Source organism: Prionailurus bengalensis, chromosome E2 (assembly GCF_016509475.1).
Source record: "Prionailurus bengalensis isolate Pbe53 chromosome E2, Fcat_Pben_1.1_paternal_pri, whole genome shotgun sequence".
NCBI lineage: Eukaryota > Metazoa > Chordata > Mammalia > Carnivora > Felidae > Prionailurus > Prionailurus bengalensis.
The window spans coordinates 3,965,157-3,984,969 of NC_057352.1; the positions used below are offsets into that span (position 1 = coordinate 3,965,157).

At 57.8% G+C, this 19,813-nt stretch overlaps 2 protein-coding genes across 8 annotated transcripts; one reads left to right on the forward strand and one right to left on the reverse strand.

Annotated features, from left to right (window-relative positions):
- Positions 1–400: 400 nt before the first annotated feature.
- On the reverse strand, positions 401–5,947 carry TSEN34 (tRNA splicing endonuclease subunit 34). 3 transcript variants are annotated; one of them, XM_043600135.1, is made up of 5 exons: positions 5,817–5,947; positions 4,840–5,086; positions 4,328–4,589; positions 3,920–4,177; positions 401–897 (listed from the first exon to the last, which is right to left on the reverse strand). In XM_043600135.1, the coding sequence occupies exons 2-5, from the start codon at positions 5,080–5,082 to the stop codon at positions 710–712; spliced, it is 951 nt and encodes a 316-aa protein (XP_043456070.1). In that variant the 5' UTR covers positions 5,083–5,086; positions 5,817–5,947; the 3' UTR covers positions 401–709. The 3 variants fall into 3 exon arrangements, with proteins under 3 accessions (XP_043456070.1, XP_043456072.1, XP_043456073.1); XM_043600137.1 differs by having other exon boundaries at positions 5,757–5,947; XM_043600138.1 differs by lacking the exon at positions 5,817–5,947 and adding an exon at positions 5,360–5,490.
- Positions 5,948–6,382: 435 nt separating this feature from the next.
- Positions 6,383–19,622, forward strand: MBOAT7 (membrane bound O-acyltransferase domain containing 7). Of its 5 annotated transcripts, none has more exons than XM_043600127.1 (8): positions 6,383–6,715; positions 7,421–7,499; positions 7,602–7,731; positions 8,288–8,414; positions 10,285–10,444; positions 12,444–12,804; positions 14,477–14,653; positions 18,613–19,622. In XM_043600127.1, the coding sequence occupies exons 2-8, from the start codon at positions 7,424–7,426 to the stop codon at positions 18,998–19,000; spliced, it is 1,419 nt and encodes a 472-aa protein (XP_043456062.1). In that variant the 5' UTR covers positions 6,383–6,715; positions 7,421–7,423; the 3' UTR covers positions 19,001–19,622. The 5 variants fall into 5 exon arrangements, with proteins under 5 accessions (XP_043456062.1, XP_043456061.1, XP_043456064.1 ...); XM_043600126.1 differs by lacking the exon at positions 6,383–6,715 and adding an exon at positions 6,767–6,935; XM_043600129.1 differs by lacking the exon at positions 6,383–6,715 and adding an exon at positions 7,188–7,300.
- Positions 19,623–19,813: the final 191 nt, after the last annotated feature.

Sequence of the window (19,813 nt, forward strand, 5' to 3'; positions counted from 1 at the left end):
AATTCTATACACCTGAATAAACACCACCCAGGTCAAGAAAAAGACCACCTCCAGCATTCCCCAAGCCTCAAGTGCCCTTCTGGACACTCCCCTTCCCTCCCCTAACTCCTGTCATGAAATTGCGAACTCACGTCCTTCTTTTCTGCAGGTGTATAGGCATTATTTCATTTATGCCTTTGTATGCATCTGAAATGTTCCGTGACAATCTTTTCAAAAGGAGGTTCAGTGCGGTGGACAGAGTTCAGACTCTGCAATCAGCAGGACCAAGTTTTAAATGTCAGCCTGCTGGATACCTCCTAGATGTGTGACCTCCTTCAGGCCTTTCCCTCGCCGGCTTACACAAATGCAAAGGCCCACGCTTCCCAGGATTGCCGTCGGGATTGAAATCACAGACTCCATGTTTATTCAACAAGTTTACTGGGACCTGTTGGGACCTGTGCCCGGTAGAAAACAGACATGAATCAAACCCAGTCTTCACCCTCAAGAAGCTCACAGTTTGGAAACAGGTAACTACAAAAACATTGCAGCCAATAAGTGCTCTGAAACAGGGAGGGAAGTAAGAAGGTGTAGTGTTTATAAATCCGGACTCAAAACTTAACCGCAGAGAGAGGGAGGAGGGTGTTGAGGCCTCCCGCGCAGATGTGAGCATGGGACCATCTAGAAAGGCTCTTTCCACAGATGCAGCCACGTCCCCCTAGGTCTCTGGAGTTCACTGCAGGCTGGCCCACTGCAGGGAGGTGTAGACCACCTTACCGTCAGGCTGAGGAGAACACAGGAGCAGCGTCTTTTTGACGCTGGTTCCCAGGCGGCCGGCAGAAACCAGGTCCTGGAGTGGAATGGGGTCCCCAGGAGCCCAGCACTGAGCAATGTAATGGGCGTGGAAACGAAGTGGGTCACCTGGGTGAGAGAAGAGACATGTGGCAATTTCCAGGGGCAGAGGGCCGGAAGATGCTGGAATGTCCATAGGTAGGACATGGGAACCATCTTCGTAATCGCTATGAATATTTAAAAATAGCTATTCTTGGACCCAGCAATTCCACTCGTGGAATTTTTTTCTTACAAGGATAGCACCCCTAAAATGCAGAATAAAGCTCTTCACCCTGTTATCATTTACAACCGCTAAGAAACAGAAATAACCAAGCCACAGACTTGTTAAATTCAGGGTCTCTCAGTAAGACTGGATAGCATACAGCCTTTAAAATCGAAACGGTGTACCAACTTGGAAAAGCCAATGATACAGTGGGACAGGGGCAGGAAGCTGCCACACACCAACAGCATAATCGTCCTTAAACGACAAACCGAACAAGTAACTGAATATGTCACTGTCGTGACGTAAGAACCAGGATCACAAAGTCAGGGAAAGCCGTGAGGAACACATAGGACATCACGTCAATGTCCAGGAAGAAGTGACTCCAAGAGACTAGAAGAAAAAAGAATTTACAACGGGACGGAGTAATGAATAGATGGGATAACGGAGTTAATACAGCAAAGGGCCACACAGTAAATATTGTTTTGTGGGTCATGTTACAGGTACACACCTCGCTCCTATAGCACAGCAGAAGCCACAGACCATACGTAAATAAGTGCATCGGCCTGCGTCCCAGTAACTTTCTCTTTAAAAACTGGTGGGCCGCATTTGATGGGGGCTGCAGTGTGCCCCTGGATTAGATAAATGTGATCGAGCAGAGTAGGAACCAGTGGGGCACGACACAGAAGATTAAGTGGTAGGTAATGGAAGTCTCCAAGAGCAAGGCTATGAGACATCCCATCTGACAGGGGAGTGTCATGGCAACAGGAAAACAAGGCCCAGGCTGGCAGCTGGGCCTCCAGCAAGAACCCGGCCAGGAGCCAGGCATCTCTCTGGCTGGTATGACACCTGCTGAGAAGGAAGCATCAAAGACTTGAGAAGTTACCCCAAAACTGTTCTTAGAGGCTTACTGTCTTTAAAGTTCAGGAGGATTTACTGTTAGAAATATTTAAGGGGCACCTCGGTGGCTCAGATGGGCAAACGTCCAACTTCGCCTCAGGTCACAATCTCGCGGTTCGTGGGTTTGAGCCCCACATCAGGCTCTGTGCTCAGAGCCTGGAGCCTGCTTCAGATTCTGTGTGTGTCTCTCTCTACCCCTCATCTGCTCGCGCTCTGTCTTTCTCAAGATAAATAAATGTTTAAATATATTTAAGGGATCCAGACCTTGACTATTAATCTTCAGGGGACAAGGATTCCACGTATATTTCATATACTGAGTATGTATCGTTTTAGAAATATTGATCCACTAGAGCTAACAGGCCAGTCTTGTGATTCAGTTTCAAATGTGTGATCGAGTTATTGGTGGAGTCAAACTTTTTTTAACCTGAAATTTTGTAAGTGTATTAACAGCATTAGAACATATAAACTTAAAAAGCACCCCATTTGTAGTTTTTTAGATCTGAGTTAGCGGCAGGTTCTATAACCAGGAAAACCATCTTCCTTAAAAAGGAAAATATATTAAAATTTAAAATGCAGCTTATCACATTGAAAATTACTTAACTCCTTTTGCAAGTGGGATCAAACTTAGACTAAGAGTCCCCTTAAAATCTGCTAGACTGAAAAGATTTATAAATTGAACTGGAAGCTTCAAAAAGAACTGGATATTAGCATTCATATGATTAGTAAACTGACTATTCATTTTCAAAACCAAAATAATCTCTTACATACGGGAGTCTCACACACACACACACACACACACACACACACACACACAGCAGCAGCAGCAGCAGCAGCAGCAGCAGCAAAGTAATCAAAGTGTGGTTATCTGCAGAGCACAGGGCAGGCACACTGTCCTGGGTTCCTAAGCCAGTCCCTTAGTTACGTGTTCAGTCTCAGAAGAGACGCAGGCCCTCGCCTCACCTCAGACACCCCAGTCGGTCTCCAGTGAACAGCTAAGACCTGACTACTTATCAGGTGCTCCTATCTTTCTACATTCTCAGGAGGAACAAAGAGGTTGATTTTCCTGCAGACTTATTTTTCTTAACCTTTCAGTTACACAATAAAGGCACTCTTACTACAAATTCAAAAATTAACTGATACAGCAAAAGGCTCGTGTTCCTACACCTGATGCAAATTCCCTCCCAGAGGAAACCACTGTACTTGGGCTGGAGTCCGTGTTTTCACACCTTTTTCCACTTGTTTGATAGGATTCTCTTCATCTACTCACACCGTTTTATCTTAAGTTCTGTCCACATTCTTTCACTGGAGCCGTAATTTTTAATGCTACTTAAATAACGTGCATAAGACTGCACAGTAACATAAACTATAGAGTATTTTACCATACACGTTTTTGACAAGTGGTTCTTTTTCTCCCCCTTTGGTCATCTTTTCATAAATGTACATGGACCTACGTTACTCTGACGACTAGCACCAGTGTTTAACTGCTAACCCATTCATAATCATTCTGGGGGCACCTGGGTGGCTCAGTCGGTTACGCGTCCAACTTCAGCTCAGGTCATGATCTCGAGGTTCGTGGGTTCCAGCCCCACGTTGAGCTCTGTACTGACAGCTCAGAGCCTGGAGCCTGCTTCAGACTCCGTGTCTCCCTCTCTGCCCCGCCCCTGCTTGCTCACAGTCTCTCAAAAATGAACATTAAAAACAATTTTTTTTAATTCTGCTTGTTTTCTAATATTTCACTACTTTAAAGGATCCTGTGATGATGATTTCTTGTATGTTCTGTGCACATATCTAAGTGTCTCTAAGTGAAATTTGGGGGTCAAAGTAAGTGCTTAATGAAATTTACTAAACTGCCCTCCAAATGAGCTTGGGTTCCCAAGTGTCTCCTGTCCTTCCACGGGTTTCAGACGCTGAGAAAAGGAAAAAGGAAACATGCGGACTGTGGAGGGGTTGTGAAAAAAGGGGCCACAACTGGAGGTCCCCACCCAAACTCACCAGGATAGACCAGGAAGTCACCCCCAAACTTGCCAGCAGCACTGAGGAAGAAGCCTCGCTCCCACAGGTCTCTGTAGATGCTGTAGCGAAGTTCATGGAGAGGACGGCCAGCATGGGGCCAGTCTTTGGACTGGACGCGCCAATCCAGGGGTCTAGCCTTGATGGGTCGGGGCCTAGCAGTGGCCAACTGGACCAGCAGGGCGGACCTGGGCAAGGGGGCCACCCCATCTGAAGGCCCTGGCTGGGGAGAAGAGGAACCTGGGGGAGGTGAATCCAAGAGAACGGGGTGAATTCAAGGACGACGTCTTTTCATCCTCCAGGGAGTCCCAGGCCGGGATTCCAGCCAGGATTCCCAAAAGACCTCTCCCTCCCTTCCCCTGGTCCCTGGACTCCAAGTCTCAGCCTCACCTGCTTCCTCGTGCTCTCCAGAAGCCTGGCTGGCACTGGCCTCATTCTCCGGGGGAGCCTGGTTCCCACCCGGCTCCTGGCTCCCACCGGCCTCCTGGCTCCCGCTGCTCCCTGATTCCTGTTCCAGCCTCTGCTTCTTCGCAGCCTGGCCCTCCGCAATCTTCTCTAGGAGCTCCTGACGACGAGTCTCACGGGCCTCGGCTGCCAGGGCGCTTTGCTCCTGGAAGTCTTGCTCTTGCTGGCGTTTGAAGGATGCCAGAGCCTGACAAGTAAATCGGCGAGAATCCCAGGATCCAAGTATATCCCGCTTTAGAAAGCCAGGTATCCTGACCCCCTGACCCCTCCCAACCTCAAAGCCCGAACTCGGAGATGCCAATCTCCTGCACCCACATTCTTCCAGAATCGAGGACGCCCTGATCCCTCCCACCTTAGGGACCGAACCCGCGCAGTCCAGGTGTCCTGCCTGTACTTCCGCAGGTCCAGGGCGTTCGCGCCCCCGGCCCGCCCCTTACCAGGCTGTGTTGGCGTGGATCCGGGCGCGGGGCGCTGACCAGGGTCACGGCACCGATCTCGGCCAGGAGCCGCGCCTCCTCGGGCATCAGCAGCAGCGGGAGGCCCAGGCGCGAGTTCTGGCGGGGCCCGCGGGGCAGGGCGCCCACCGTGCGGCCCCCCACTCCCAGACGCTCCCGCAGTGCCTGCACCGCTTCGGCCCCCCATACCAGGGAGCGGCCGTTCGCCACCTCCACCACCAGCATCCTCCTGCGGGAGCCAGGGGGACACAAAGGTCACCGACTTAGCGCTCCCACCGCTTAGGGGTGGGGAGTGAGGGGGCGGGGGTTCAGCGGGGCCCCGCCCCTGAGCCCCGGGGGTGGGGCCTCGTCAAGGCAGCCTTTGCCACCTGCTGAGTCTCCAGGCCGAGCCCCGCCCCCTCAGCGATCCCGCCAGGCCCCGGGGCCGCCGAGACAAGACCCCGCCCTCCGCCGAATCGCTGGGGCCCCCAGGACCCCGCGGTCGGCGTCCCGGCCATCTCGCCTTCTGGCTCCGAGACAAGCCTCCGCTAGTGCAGGGCCACGCCCCCTTCGGGTGGCTCGGAACTCGGGCCCGCCCCCTTCCGAAGCCCCGAGGCGCGGCCTCCGGGCCCCCTCGCACTGGGTCGGACGCCCACGACAGAAGGCCCGCCCCCGCCCGGCGCCAGATTTCGGGCATTCGGACCGCCTCGACGCGGCCGAACTCGCAGCCCCGCCCCCTCCCGAACGCAGCGGTCCCGCGATCGGGCATCCTCGGCTCCCGTCAACCCCGCGGCCAGGCCCCGCCCCCTCCGGCCTCAAGCACTCCCAGTTGGGGAGTACCCGCCCCACTGAGCGAACCCCGCGGCCGGAAGCCCCTCCCCCTGGGCACCACGGTCCGTTCTCCGTCCGGGCGGGCTCACCCCCTCGTGAGCGCTCCCCTCAGAATGCGGCACCGTCCTCTGACAGAACCAGTTAGTCACCTCGTAAACACCAACTCGCAGTCCCGGCGGAGCCACCCCCTACGTAGCGCGCCACGCGCTGCTTCCTCCACCCCTCCGCATCCCGACCCCCTGCGTCAATTTCGTCACACCGCCACCTCAGCGAAGCGGGAAGTCTAGGATCCGCCCCCAGCGGCGCCGTAGCCCCGCCTTCCTCGTAGAGTGGAACACCTTGGCCCCGCCCTCGCGAGGGGAACGTCCCCGCCGCTAGGGTTCCGCCACTAGAGAAAGTGTGGCTTATTACCCTGGCCCCGCCCTTTGGTGACGTCATCCACAGGCCCCGCCCCCTCCAGCCGGGATGCTGTTCGTTCCGCCCCTTGAAATGTTCCAGATCGCTGCCTCCTTCGTGTTGCCTAAGTCTGTGGCCCCGCCTCCTTCTCAAAGAACGAGACTTCGCCTATCTCCTAACCTGGGTCACTGGTACCCAACTATGCTCGAAGGAAACCAACGATATGACCCCGCCCACATCCGGCCGAGGCTCTTGGCCCCGCCTACATCCGAACGGAGACCTCCGAACGGGGACCGAAGCTTGTGGCCCCGCCTCCAAACTGCCGCCGATTCTGCCCGAAGGAACCCGAAGCGGAGACCCCGGCTTCTCCCCGGGCTCCCGTCCGAGCCCGAAGCTCCGGGCCCCGCCTCTTTACGTGCACTGGGCTCGGCTGCCGAGGCGTAAAGGTGCAGCCACGGGCTGGAGCTGTCGGGTGCCGGTTGCCGGCCGCTTCCCTGCCCGGCCCGCAGCCTGACGGGGCAGCACATCCGGCCCGGGACCACGACAGAGCAGCGCGCGCTGGGCCGGGGAGGCGTGGCCACAGCCGGGGCGCCCGTGGGCCCGGACCGCTTGGCCGCCTCCCGCCCGGCGGGCGGCGCGGAGCCAGGCCCAGGTGGGCGGGGGCACGGGCGACCTGGGGTGAGGCGGGGGCTGCGGACCGGCCGGCGGACGGGGGCGGACTCGGCGCCGGGAGCGCGGCCGAGCAGGGGGTGGTGTAACCGCCTGTGGCTCTGCCGGAGCCGGTCTGACCTGCGCTGGGGGAGTGGGGACGTACGGGGTGGGGGGCGCCCTCCAGGCTTTAGGTGGAAGAAACGTCTGCACCTTGGATGGAGGTGGAGGCTGGAGTCTGGGTTCTCAGAGAGGGAGGGCCCGAGTCCCTGGATCCTTCCAGGAGGAAGGGGCTGGGAGCTCTGGAATCCTGGGCTCTGCAAGGGAAAGGCCTGGGACAAGGGTTGTTGCTGGGTTCTCACCGAGCGATGACTGAATCCGTGGGTCCCCAATGGGGGTTGGGGGATTAGCTTCGATTTCTGCGATCGCAGGGGGAGGGGCCGGATTCCTGAATCCTCGGAGGAGGGGCTGAGAGGTCTGGATTCCTGGGTTCTCCAAAAAGCGGGGCTGGGGGTGTATTGCTTCATCCTTGAAGGAGGAAGGTCCTGGAGGTCCGGATTCCTCTGTTCTCAGAGGAGAGGGGCTGAGGGTAGGGCTCCACGATCCTCCACACTGGGGACTAGAGGGGGTGGGTTCCTGAATCCTGTAAGGGTGAGGGGCTGATGGCCAGGATCCCTGGGTTCTCACAAACCCTCTGCCCCTCCCCCAGACCATGTCGCCTGAAGAATGGACTTATCTAGTGGTTCTTCTTATCTCCATCCCCATCGGCTTCCTCTTTAAGAAAGCTGGTGAGTCAGGTTCCCTCCCTAGTGGAAAATTGGGGGGTGGGGGGCACCTGGCAGGGGACTCCCTGGAAGGGTCCAGGCTTATGCTGTCCCTTCTCCCCGCAGGACCTGGGCTGAAGAGATGGGGGGCAGCAGCTGTGGGCCTGGGGCTCACCTTGTTCACCTGTGGCCCCCACACTTTGCATTCTCTGATCACCATCCTTGGGACCTGGGCCCTCATTCAGGCGCAGCCCTGGTGAGGATTGGGGGGGGGGGGCGGTGTGGAGGGAGAACAGAGGGGGAGGAAGCAACCTGTTTCCTTTTTGGGTCTATCTCCCTTTCTGCCTTTGTCTCTGGGTGTCTCTTTTTATCTCTGGATTCTCCGTGTGGTTTGGTCTGTGTTTCTTCCTGTCCGGCCCTTTTTTCTGGGTCTTGTCCCTGCGTGTTTGTCCTGGTTCTTCATATCCGTATCATGTATTCGGGAGAACGGGGACCGGTGGGCCGGCCCTGCCACCATTCATATTTGTACTACGTCTCCCTTTCTTTCTCCGTGTTTCTCGCCTCCCTCGGAAAAAATGGAGGCCTGAAGGGTTTTCACCCTAAAGCTTATCGTAACCCCTCCTCATTCTCTTCTCCGTTGTGGCGCATTTCTGTGGGGCTGAGCCCCCTCTTGCACTGGTTCAGTCTGGCTCCTCCCGTCCTTCCCCCCCTTGTCTGTTGGGGGGGGTGAGGGAGGGCTTGTAGCTAGAATCTGGGGGAGGCGGAGTCGAGGTCCCTGTACCCAGCACGCTCGTCCTCCTGCTCTGCCCCAGCTCCTGCCACGCCCTGGCCCTCGCCTGGACCTTCTCCTACCTCCTGTTCTTCCGCGCACTCAGCCTGCTGGGCCTGCCCACTCCCACGCCCTTCACCAATGCCGTCCAGCTGCTGCTGACACTGAAGGTCAGACGCCCCTCCACCCCTCTCTTGGTGCCAGGGAACGGCCCATCTTCTCGTCCTCCTCCACACCCACTCTCGGGGGCAGTAGGGGAGGTGGGATTTTTATCTCGGAGCACCCCCAGGGGCAGGACTTCACCTCTCAACTGTTCCCCGGGGGGGAGGGGGGGGAAGAAGTAGTCCCTCCTTTCCCCGCGCCAAGTAGGTAACCGCGGCCAAGTAGTGCAGGTGTCATTTGGTCTTTGCCGTGTGCCAAAGGTTGAGCTAAGTGCTTTACAGACCAGTTCTCGAGGAGTGCATCTTGGTAGCAAGCCATTTAGCGAAGGAGGGGGAAACAGCTTTGGAGAGAAGGCGCTTCTCTGAGGGCACAAAAACAGGACACCCGTGTCTGGCTCGAAACCACCTGGGGAGATGGGTGAAAGCAGGTTCCCAGGCCCCACCCCAGACCGAAAAGTCCTGAGTTCCTGTGTGCTGGGCTCCAGCGACATGTCACACAGGACACAGGACAGTCACGTGAGGTAGCGAACCAGGTCTCCCGAGCATCTTGTGTTCTCGGTGGCCCGGGATGCAAGGGCAGGCCGGAGTTGGTTGGCTGAGAGTTGGAGGAAGAGCCTTTTGGCCTGTAGGAACAGCACGTGGAAGGGAGCAGGCTGAGCCCGGTGACTGGGCGCCAGCCACAGTGAGTGTTCATCGAGAGACGGAAGGGGAAGGGGAGTGGGGCCAAGGTGAGGGGTTTAGGCTTCCCAGGGGGCCCAGGATCCACCGGAAGCGGTTTTGGGGTTTGTCGCCAGAAGAGGTAAGGTGACCACATTGACGTGTTTGGAACTGCGCCCTGGATGCCCACAGAGTTGCCGCGGGGAGCGCAAGAAGGGATGAGGGCAGCCTCCTTGATCAGAGTCCCGCTGACCAGCAGTGGTGGCCTGACCCAGGCCATCGGTAGGCCAGTCAGAGCCCCAGGAGCAAGTGCCGCGTTGGGGATACTTTGAGGAGTCCTTCTTGACAACAGTGTGGGTGGGCGGGGGGCGGAGGAGCCAGAAGGGACAGTGAGGATCCTGGGCCAGCCACGGGGAGCCGGTACCAACCCTGGGGACGAGAGCGGGGCCGGTAGTCGAACAGAAAGGAGAGTGTTGTGTGGAGTCCTCCCTCTGCCTTGAGAGGATGGACCAAGGGACATGGCCCAGCCCTCACACCTGCCTTCTCCCCTCTGGTCCTGGGGCTCCCTTCTGGCAGAACCCAGGGGGAAGCCGGAAGGCCGGCTGAGGCCTGTGGCTGCCGTGTCAGCCTTGGGCCTGTGGAGAAGGTGGAGAACAGGCCTGCAGGGGCAGGCCCGTCACGTTTAGCCTGGGGGCTGGGCAGCAGAACGGAGGCCAAAAGCTACAGACTCAGAGACCTACAGTAGATTTGGGGAGTAAGGAAGGTTCCCCGCCTGAGCAGTTAATTGCCTGATGGTGGCATTTGCGGAGGGGAGAGCACCACCTCTGGGGAACGGTAACGTGTTCCGCTCTCGAGGCCATGAGTTTGAGGAACGCGGTAGGCTTGTATTACTGACAAGAGGCACTTTGAATGGTTTTGGGGATGGAGGAAGGAGCCCAGACAGGGTACAGCTTGGAGATCATGAGAGCGTGTGTGGTATGAAGCCACGGCCCGCGGGAGAACACAGAAGGGGGAACGAAGAGACAGAAAGGCCCAGGAGGCAGTGCTAGGGAGCACCTGTGGCCAGAAGCCGCCACCCTGCGACTCATGACTCTGGATGCCGAGAGCCGCCCATGGACTAGAACCTCAGCTCCCTCCCGGTGGCTTCCCTTGGCTGCAGGAAGGCGAGGGTGAGGAAGGCCCGGGGTCTGATCTGTCCCCCACCCGTGCCCCTTCCTCCCAGCTGGTGAGTCTCGCCAGTGAAGTTCAGGACCTGCACTTGGCCCAGAGGAAGGAAATGGCCACGGGCTTCAGCAAGGGGCCCAGCCTGGGGCTTCTGCCTGATGTCCCCTCTCTGATGGAGACGCTCAGCTACAGCTACTGCTACGTGGGAATCATGACAGGTGAGTGTGGCTGCGTACCCAGCCCTGCCTCCCTGCATCTCGTCACCACTGCCTGTCCCCATTCTCCACCCGGACTTTGGTGCCTGTTCTGTGATCCTGCCTCTGTTCCAACATCTCCTTTTTTTTTTTTTTTTTTTTTAAATATTTATTTATTTTTGAGAGAGAGAGACTGAGTGCCAGTGGGAGAGGGGCAGAGAGAGAGGGAGGCACAGAATCTGAAGCAGGCTCCGGGCTCCGAGCTGTCAGCACAGAGCTCGAGGTGGGGCTCAAACTCACAAACTGTGAGATCATGACCTGAGCCAAAGTCAGATGCCATGCAGGTGCCCCAGCATGTGCTCCTCTTGAGGGCGAGCATCTCTGCCTGGGTCTACATCAGACTCTCCCGCTGGCCCTCCAGAGCAGAGACAGACTGTTCTTGGCCTCAGTGGTTCCTTGTGGCTTCTTGGGAGCAATCAGGAGACAAAGGAGCAAGGTCTATGCAACCCTGATGTTTCTATCACCCAAGGAACAAATACATTCACATTATGCTCCCATTTTTAGCGTCCGAAAATATTTTCCATTAATGTTGATGTCCTAGGAGGTTTTCTGTCTTTTTTTCTAAGATTTTTTTTAAGTTTATTTATTTACTTTGAGAGAGAAAAAGAGCACAAGCAGAGGAAAGGCAGAGAGAGAGAGAAAGAATCCCAAGTAGTCAGCGCAGAGCCTGATGCGGGGCTCAAACTCACAAAGTGAGATTGTGACCTGCGCTGAAATGAAGAGTCGGATGCTCAACCGACTGAGCCACCCGGGTGCCCCTAGGAGGTTTTTATGACAGCTTTATGGAACCGGAACTGATATGTTCACCCACTTAAAGCTACATGCAGCTCAGTAGTTGTTAGCATAGTTACAGACTTGTGCGGCCATCACCACCATGTCATTGTAGACATTGCATCGCCCCGAAGGAAACTCTGGACCCTGTAGCCATCGTCCCTCAAACCGCATCTGCCCCCAATCCCTGGGAACCACTGACTGACTCTCTGTCTCTATAGATATCCCGGTGCTGGTCACTTATGAATGGAATCCTACTCTCTTCTCTCTGTTCTTTGTGACACGTAAGGCTGTCACTTCCGTTAATCCGCACCTGCTCCCTCCCTGGGCCAGGCCGCCAGTTTATCTCCAGCGCTACCACTGTCTCCTGTTTTCCACCGGTGACCCTCTGCAGCCCCCGCCCTGCTCAGGGGCCAGGGTAAATGGCATCCCAGCACCTCTCTGTTGGAAGAGCCTTCAGCGGTTTCCTGGCTCTTAGAACAAAACCCTGAGTCCTCCCTGCCTGCAACCCTCTGACCTTTTCTCAAACCACTCTGTTCCTCTCCAGTTGCACTGCCCTACTTCCTCCTTCATGCAGAGGTCACCCCCCACCCCCACCCCTCGGGTCCCGCCTGTCTGCCCCTGTGTTTCTTGGGGACTTGTCTCCATACCCCCCACTCTCCAGCTCTTTGTTCCTCGCTGCTTAGCGGTCTGTCCTTTATCTTTTTCTCTGAGCCCTTGAACTCCCCCTCTCTGGGTTCTTTCTTTGCTTTCTTTCTTTCTTTTATTTTTAATGTTTATTTATTTTTGAGAAAGAGACCGCAAGCGGAGGAGGGGCAGAGGGAAAGGGAGACACAGAATCCAAAGCAGGCTCCAGGCTCTGAGCTGTCAGCACAGAGGGGCTTGAACTCACAAACTGTGGGATCGTGACCTGAGCCGAAGTCGAACACTTTCAGGACTGAACCACCCAGGCGCCCCTACTTTATTTTTAAGTAATCTCTACACCCAAAGCCCCACGTGGGGCTTGAACCACGACCCCCAAGATCAAGAGTCTAAGACTCGCTGGTTTCTTGTCCCTTTCTCTCAGAGTCTCCCTCCTCTTGTTCCCGGTTACCTAGCCCCACCCCCTCCCCCACTCCTCAGCGCCCAGTCTCAGCCCCCCCCCCCCACCTCCAGACCAGTCTCTGACGGCTGCCCCTCCCTCCCGCCACAGGCCCGTTCTTCCGCTACCGCACGTACCTGGACTGGCTGGAGCAGCCCTTCCCGGGGGCCGTGCCCAGCCTGCGGCCCCTCCTGCGCCGAGCCTGGCCGGCCCCGCTCTTTGGCCTGCTCTTCCTGCTGTCCTCACACCTCTTCCCGCTGGAGGCCGTGCGTGAGGACGCCTTCTACGCCCGCCCGCTGCCTGCCCGCCTCTTCTACATGATCCCCGTCTTCTTCGCCTTCCGCATGCGCTTCTACGTGGCCTGGATTGCCGCCGAGTGCGGCTGCATTGCTGCCGGCTTCGGGGCCTACCCCGTGGCCGCCAAAGCCCGGGCCGGGGGCGGCCCCACCCTCCAATGCCCACCCCCCAGCAGGTCAGGCGGCGGGAGGGAGGCTTCCCAAGACCCGGCAGGCCCCGTCAGCACAGGCTGGCCCTGCCCCTAGCAGGGAGGAGAGCGGGGGAGCAGGGGGTGCAGCTTCGCCCCCTGCTGTCAGTGGAATGTCGCCCCTTGGCCACCACCGCCCACCTACCCCTGCCCTAGGGAGCAGTACTCTTCATACCTGCCACTGCCCCCTGTTGCTAACGCTTGTCACCTTGTGGGATGGTGAATTGCTCTCTGTTGCTAGGAAAAGGTGGTATCTTAGCAACCACGTGCCTCCCCTCTGTTGCCATGGAAGTGTCACCCCGATAACCCGGTTGTTCCTGGTTACTTGGGATACCATCTTTGGGCTGTGATGGGGCCCACCCTTTGTCGCTAGGGAGATGGTTACCTAGCAACTGGACTGCCCCTCTTTGGTAGGGGGGCGCTTCCCTAGCAACCAGGACCTGCCCCTTCCTGCTACAAGACTCGCTTTTCATTGCTATGTAAATGGCACCCCCTAACCTGCCCTTGGTTACTAGACGCCAGCGCACAGGCCCCCAACCATGTGATGTCCTCACGGAACAGCCTGCACTTTCTGAGGACATGGCGTCCCTGACCATGCTGTCCTCTGGCAGAGAGGACACCGCTCCCAGCAACCGCGGGTGGCTTTCCTACCACTGCTGAGGAAGTACCCCAGTAACTGTGGACTGACCTTGTTCCTAGTGCCACCCCCCCTCCTCGTTCTTGAATTGCTAGCCTGGAACTAGGGGTTATCTTGTTGCTAAGGAAGTGTTGCTCTCAGGTTGCTAGGGAAATGATGCTTCTAACCACTGGGACTGGACTCCACCTCCCCACCCCACCCCCCACTTCCCCCCTCCCCCATCCCCGGTTCCTAGCAACCATCCGTAGACCTCCGGTTACTAGTGAGGGCGTCCGCCAGAAAATGGCAAGCAGGAATTGAAGGGCTTTTGTAATAGATGGCTCCCCTCCCATTCTCAGAAGCCACCTACCCTGGGGTGGGTGAAAGATGTTCGCCGCCACTGGGACTGTTGGCACCAGTGATCCAGGAGCCACTGTAGTGCTGGAGATGACACTTAACTGAATAATCATAAAGGCCAGGAGGGGCCCTTTCTGGAAGTGTTTCTAAACATCCTAGGCCTTGTTCCTAAGGAATACCCTTTCCCTAGCAACAGAGACCATCAGGTGTCACGTGGGCCTCAAACATCTCCCTAACAATCATAGACCACCGCGTTGTTAGGGATGCTACTTCCCTAGCAACCACAGTGTCTTGACAACTTAGGACCACACTGGGCGGCTGCTCTGAATACAGCGAGCTTGTTTGCCCTCCCCTAGCATCTGAGACCCCTGAAGGGTCAGGTTGCTGAGGACTCGTAGCTTAGCAACTGTAGCCCCTCAAGGCTTTTCGTTGCTGTTGTAGCCCTGAGACCAAGAGAAGGAGGACCCCTTGTCAGTGAACTGTTGTGCCCCCGCCCCCAGTCTTCGTCCGGGAAAAGGCTCCCTCTGGGCTACCCTCTCCGGTTGCCCTAGCAAATGTGACAGCCAGAGCTCTGGCCTGGCCGCGATCCCCTCCTTAGCATCCGGGGCTGGGACAGTAGCCAGCGTCAGGAGGGGGCCTGGCTGAGCTGCATGTCTGTCCCCCACCCTCATCCTCCACCCCCCCCAGTCCGGAGAAGGCGGCCTCCCTGGAGTACGACTATGAGACCATCCGCAACATCGACTGCTACGGCACTGACTTCTGCGTGCGGGTGCGGGATGGCATGCGGTACTGGAACATGACGGTGCAGTGGTGGCTGGCGCAGTACGTCTACAAGAGCGCACCTGCTCGCTCCTATGTGCTAAGGTGAGCGCGCCTGCCCTGGGAAAACACGGAACTACACCTCCCAGTAGCGCCTGGGGCTGCTTGCGGGCTCCCGGCCGGGCCTCCGCCCCAGAGGGTCATGGGAGTTGTAGTTTCTTGAGCCCGTTCCCAGCCCCTGATTTGCATTACTCTGGGGTAAATCGTTCCCTTTCTCTGGGCCTCAGTTTCTACTTGTGTAAAGTCAACATCTTCGGACAGAAGCAGTGTACTGAATCCTGTGGACTCTGGCCAGACTTTCTGGGATCCTGGCCCAGCCAGACACAGAGAAACCTTAAGTAGCTAGTTGACCTGTGTTTCCTCAACTCTTAAATGGGGGTGATGCTGTTAACTTACTTCAGAGATTGATGAGAGGTTTAAGCGATGTGAACATACCTAACGTGAGGCCCGCCAGGTGAGTAGTCACCGTATAGTAGCTTTTATTCATTATTCATCCGATACTTCTTGAGTGGAAACTCGAGTGTGCCAGACATTGTTATGTTTACAACCTTAGGACGTAGAGCTTACTACCCTGGTTTCAAAAAAAATTTTTTTAATGTTTATTTGTTTTGAGAGAGAGAGAGAGTGTGTGTGAGTGGGGGAGGGGCAGAGAGAGAGGAAGACACAGAATCCAAAGCAGGCTCCGGGCTCCGAGCTGTCCACACAGAGCCCGATGCAGGGCTCGAACTTGTGAGATGATGACCTGAGCCGAAGTCAGACACTTAACCGACTGAGCCACCCAGGCTCCCCGCCCTCATTTTAAAGATGAGGGAACTGAGGCTCAGAGAGGTTAGGTAACCTGCCGAGTGTCACTCCGCCTTCCCAGAGCCACCAGATGAGGTCAGGACGCAGCTGCAGAGCTAGGAGCTAAACCTACCTGGGTGTCCGGACTGGGCACGGCCTGGATGTGGGGATGAGAACGTGAGGAAGTGAAGCGTGATGCCAGGTGATGGCTGTGAGTGACTGAGATGGGAAGACTGGGCAGGAGGAAGTTTCCGGAGTGGCTCGGGTGAGGGAGTGAAACTTGGGTGGAGTCCCACGGACTCCCAGGTGACTGTCAGGTTTTGGTTGGGGTTACTGGATAGGCGGTCAGTTACGGGACTCTGGCGCAGAAGGAGGAGACGGTGTGAGAAGTGGGCGCTCAGGTGCCTTCAGGCAGCAGTACCTAACACTCGGGCTGAGCAGCAGGTCAAAGCAGCGGGCGCTCCAGTGTTTCGGTTAGAGGTTCTCGGCTGGGGGCAACTGTGCCACACTCCCCGGGGGCATTCGGCAACGCCTAGGAGCCCTTTGTGCCATAACTGGGAGATGCTACTGGCAGCCAGTGGTTACAGCCCCCAGACGCTCTTCAACACCCTGTGCGGCACGGGACGGCCCCCGCTCCAGCACAGAATGATCTGGCCCCAAATGTCAGTAGTGCTGAGATTGAGAAACCCCGGTGTAGACGAGGGACGAGGAGGAGCCGGCCTAGACAGAGCCGATGAGCTCAGGAAAAGCTCAGCAGGAAAGCAGAGAGGGATCATTTGTGTCGGGTGATGTCAGGAGCTTCAGTACAACAAAGGCTCGGGCTTGGGTGCGACGGGAGGGTGCGGGGGAGTCTCCAGCAACCTTGACAGGAGCAGTTTGGAGGGTGGAAGTGAGAGCCAGCTGGAGTGGGTTCCAGGGAGGACGGAAGCGGGGAAAGGCTGAGGGGGAGCACGGACTGTGCTTGGGAGAGTGTGCAGGTGGGGAGAGCAGGTAGGGACCACAGCTCAGAGTTCAGGTGCCTGTGTGGAGTTCAAGGTGCCTGGTGGGCCGTTTATGTGCGTCCCTTCCACCCTGTTTCTCCCTGTCGGAGAACGTCTCTTGAAATGCTCCCGACCCGGGAATTCTGTCCCCACCATTGGCAGAAAAGAAAGAACACGGTTTTGTTATTAAAGAGCTAGCATTGAGCCAGGCTGTGCACCACGTAACCCGCTAACGAGATTACCAAAACGAAAAGAAAGCTCGCCTTGTCGTCGGAGCCACCTGTCACAGTCCCCTGCACAGCATGCTCCCGAGAGAAACGATAACCTGTCCTCGAGTAAGAGGAGCCACGACTGTTTGCGGTGATGCACGGTCTCCTGTTCTGCCCGAGTTCGGTTGGTAATGGGGTAGCCACCTGTGCTGATCGTCTCTACCTGAAGGAAGAATGCAACTAGGTGTCCAGCAGGCAGTAGCGTGATGCCAGGTGCCTAGGATGAACCCCCACGGTGGCGGGGAGACAGGGGCTCCAACTCCCATGACATTTATAGTTCAAAGACTGGGTACCACCACCCTCCAGAAAAACATTCGTGGACTGTGTTTTCTTAAGGCTTCTTTCCAAGCCTTTCCAAACGTCTCCATCTATATCCGAAGGATGGAGAAAAGTTTCTGAAGCACTATGTTTTTTTCGTGGAAGTGGCTGAAGAAGAGAGAGAGGGGAAAAGGTCTCCCTTTTGGGCAAGAGTGAAAATTCAGCCTTTTTACGGACTCTATGCCTCCAAGGATGGGGGCAGCATTATTGTGTCCTTAGGTTCAAGCACCCTGATGTGCCCCAGGGAAAGGCTGATGCCCACAGACAAGGAAGAACCCACATCTCCATTCCAGGCGGAGTCCTCTGTGGTGATTTCTGTGTCTCTGAGGAAGGAGGGACCGGAGCCTGAATTTATAGCATTTTGGGGTCCAGAGAGAGAGGAGACCATGGCTAGAGATGACTGAGTCTTCATGAATCAGGAATTCCACTCTTAGATCCCCAAGACGAAGTGGCTAGGGGCTCAGGTTCATGGGTCTTGAGGGAAGTTGTGATAAGAGGGCATTAACTGGGTTCCTGAAAAGAGAATCGTGATTCCTGAGTCTGAGGGAGGAGGGGGCTGGGGGCCTGGACTCCTGGGTCTGAGGGAGGAGGGGGCCGGGGGCCTGATTCCTGGGCCTGAGGGAGGAGAGTGGAGTTCAGGACTCCTGGGTCTGAGGGAGGAGAGGCTGGGGGGGTCAGGACTCCTGGTCTGAGGGAGGAGGGGCTGGGGTTCTGGGCTCCTTGGTCTGAGGGAGGAGGGCCTGAGGAGTCAGGACTCCTGGGTCTCAGGGGTCTGTGCTCCTGGGTCTGAGGGAGGAAGGAAATGGGGGCCTGGACTCCTGGGTCTCACGGAGGCAGGGCTGGGGGTCTGGGCTCCTGGGTCTGAGGGAGGAGGGGACTGGGGGTCTGGACTCCTGGATCTGAGGGAGGGGGGCCTGGGGAGTCAGGACTGTTGGGTCTCAGGGGTCTGTGGTCCTGGGTCTGAGGGAGGAAGGAGATGGGGGCCTGGACTCCTGGGTCTCACGGAGGCGGGGCTGGGGGTCTGGGCTCCTGGGTCTGGGGGAGGAGGGACTGGGGACCTGGACTCCTGGGTCTGAGGGAGGAGGGGGCTGGGGGTCTGGACTCCTGGGTCTGAGGGAGGAGGGGCTGGGGGTCTGGACTCCTGGATCTGAGGGAGGGGGGCCTGGGGAGTCAGGACTCTTGGGTCTCAGGGGTCTGTGCTCCTGGGTCTGAGGGAGGAAGGAAATGGGGGCCTGGACTCCTGGGTCTCACGGAGGCAGGGCTGGGGGTCTGGGCTCCTGGGTCTGAGGGAGGAGGGGCTGGGGGCCTGGGCTCCTGGGTCTGACAGAGGAGGGGACTGGGGGTCTGGACTCCTGGGTCTGAGGGAGGAGGGGACTGGGGGTCTGGACTTCTGGGTCTGAGGGAGGAGGGGGCTGGGGGTCTGGACTCCTGGATCTGAGGGAGGGGGGGCTGGGGAGTCAGGACTCTTGGGTCTCAGGGGTCTGTGGTCCTGGGTCTGAGGGAGGAGGGGCTGGGGGTCTGGACTCCTGGATCTGAGGGAGGGGGGCCTGGGGAGTCAGGACTCTTGGGTCTCAGGGATCTGTGGTCCTGGGTCTCACGGAGGCGCGGCTGGGGGTCTGGGTGCCGGGGTCCTGAATCCGAGCCCCTCCCCCAGGAGCGCCTGGACCATGTTGCTGAGCGCCTACTGGCACGGCCTCCACCCTGGCTACTACCTAAGCTTCCTGACCATCCCGCTGTGCCTGGCGGCGGAGGGCCGACTGGAGTCGGCCCTGCGGGGGCGGCTCAGTCCCGGGGGCCAGAAGGCCTGGGATTGGGTGCACTGGTTCCTGAAGATGCGCGCCTACGACTACATGTGTATGGGCTTCGTGCTGCTGTCCCTGGGAGACACCGTCCGGTACTGGGCCTCCATCTACTTCTGCGTCCACATCCTGGCCTTGGCCGCCCTGCTGCTGGGGCTGGCTTTGGGCGGGGGCGGTCCGGGCCGGAGGAAGACCGCGCCCTCGGCCGCCAGCCTGGCCCCAGAAAAGCTCCGGGAGGAATAGGCTGCCGCGGCACCCTTTGCCAGTTGGCGCGGCCACCAAGCTTCTTGCTTGGGAATCCTGTGACCCCGGCCGCCGTCTCCTTTCCCAGAAAGATTGCTGGAGCGGCCAGGAACCTGGCGAGGATTCCCGTCTCCGCTCCGTACCCTGCGTCCGACGGAGCCGGGCTGCAGCTCTCGCTGCTTCCCCGCCCTCTGCCCTCTGCCCCGAGGGCTCAGGACAACCCTCGACCACCCAGGTGTCCCTGCCCCAGCTTCCGGAGAGAGCCGCACTCCCCGACCCTGCCAGCAGGGGCCGCCAGGCACACGGCTTCTTGGGCACACGTCCTTTTCCTGGCACATGGTGTGGGGTAGGAGCTTCGGGGCAGGTTCTGGGAGTGGGGAACATCCTCCCTGGGGCTTTCGTCCCATTTGTACCAGGATTTCAGACCCGGAAGGGAACATAACCCTCCCGTTTCATAAGGGGGAAACTGAGGCATCGAGGAGCAGGCCTGCGGACATGGTTCTTGCAGCTTCCATCTGAGCCACCTCAGGGTCCCAGCGCACCTGTCACCCTCCTGTCATTCTCTGGCCTGAGACACGGTCAGAATGTGTGAGCCTCCGCCAATAAAGTGTTTCGCAACGACCGTACGTGTGCCTGTGGGTGATCGACGGGCGTGGGGCTCGTGACGCCGCACTTCCAGGGACCACGCTGGCGTCCGTGGGCTTGTTCCTAGGACGTTTCCCAGCAGCCGCCCTGACACCGAAGTGCTTGCCGTCCTCCCACCACCGCCACCTGGTGGCCAGGTGAGGACCTGCCCGGGGTCCCTTCCTTACC

What these genes read in the sequence shown, in the direction of transcription:
- MBOAT7 (XM_043600126.1), top strand. An exon ending in CTCATTCAGGCGCAGCCCTG is followed by an intron (nt 7,732 to 8,287) that starts GTGAGGATTGGG and finishes GCTCTGCCCCAG; the next exon opens with CTCCTGCCACGCCCTGGCCC. An exon ending in GCTCGCTCCTATGTGCTAAG is followed by an intron (nt 14,654 to 18,612) that starts GTGAGCGCGCCT and finishes CCCCTCCCCCAG; the next exon opens with GAGCGCCTGGACCATGTTGC.
- TSEN34 (XM_043600135.1), bottom strand. Translation starts at nt 5,082, where the DNA reads ATGCTGGTGGTGGAGGTGGCGAACGGCCGCTCCCTGGTATGGGGGGCC. An exon ending in ATCCACGCCAACACAGCCTG is followed by an intron (nt 4,590 to 4,839) that starts GTAAGGGGCGGG and finishes TTTACTTGTCAG; the next exon opens with GCTCTGGCATCCTTCAAACG. An exon ending in TGACTTCCTGGTCTATCCTG is followed by an intron (nt 898 to 3,919) that starts GTGAGTTTGGGT and finishes TCTCTCACCCAG; the next exon opens with GTGACCCACTTCGTTTCCAC.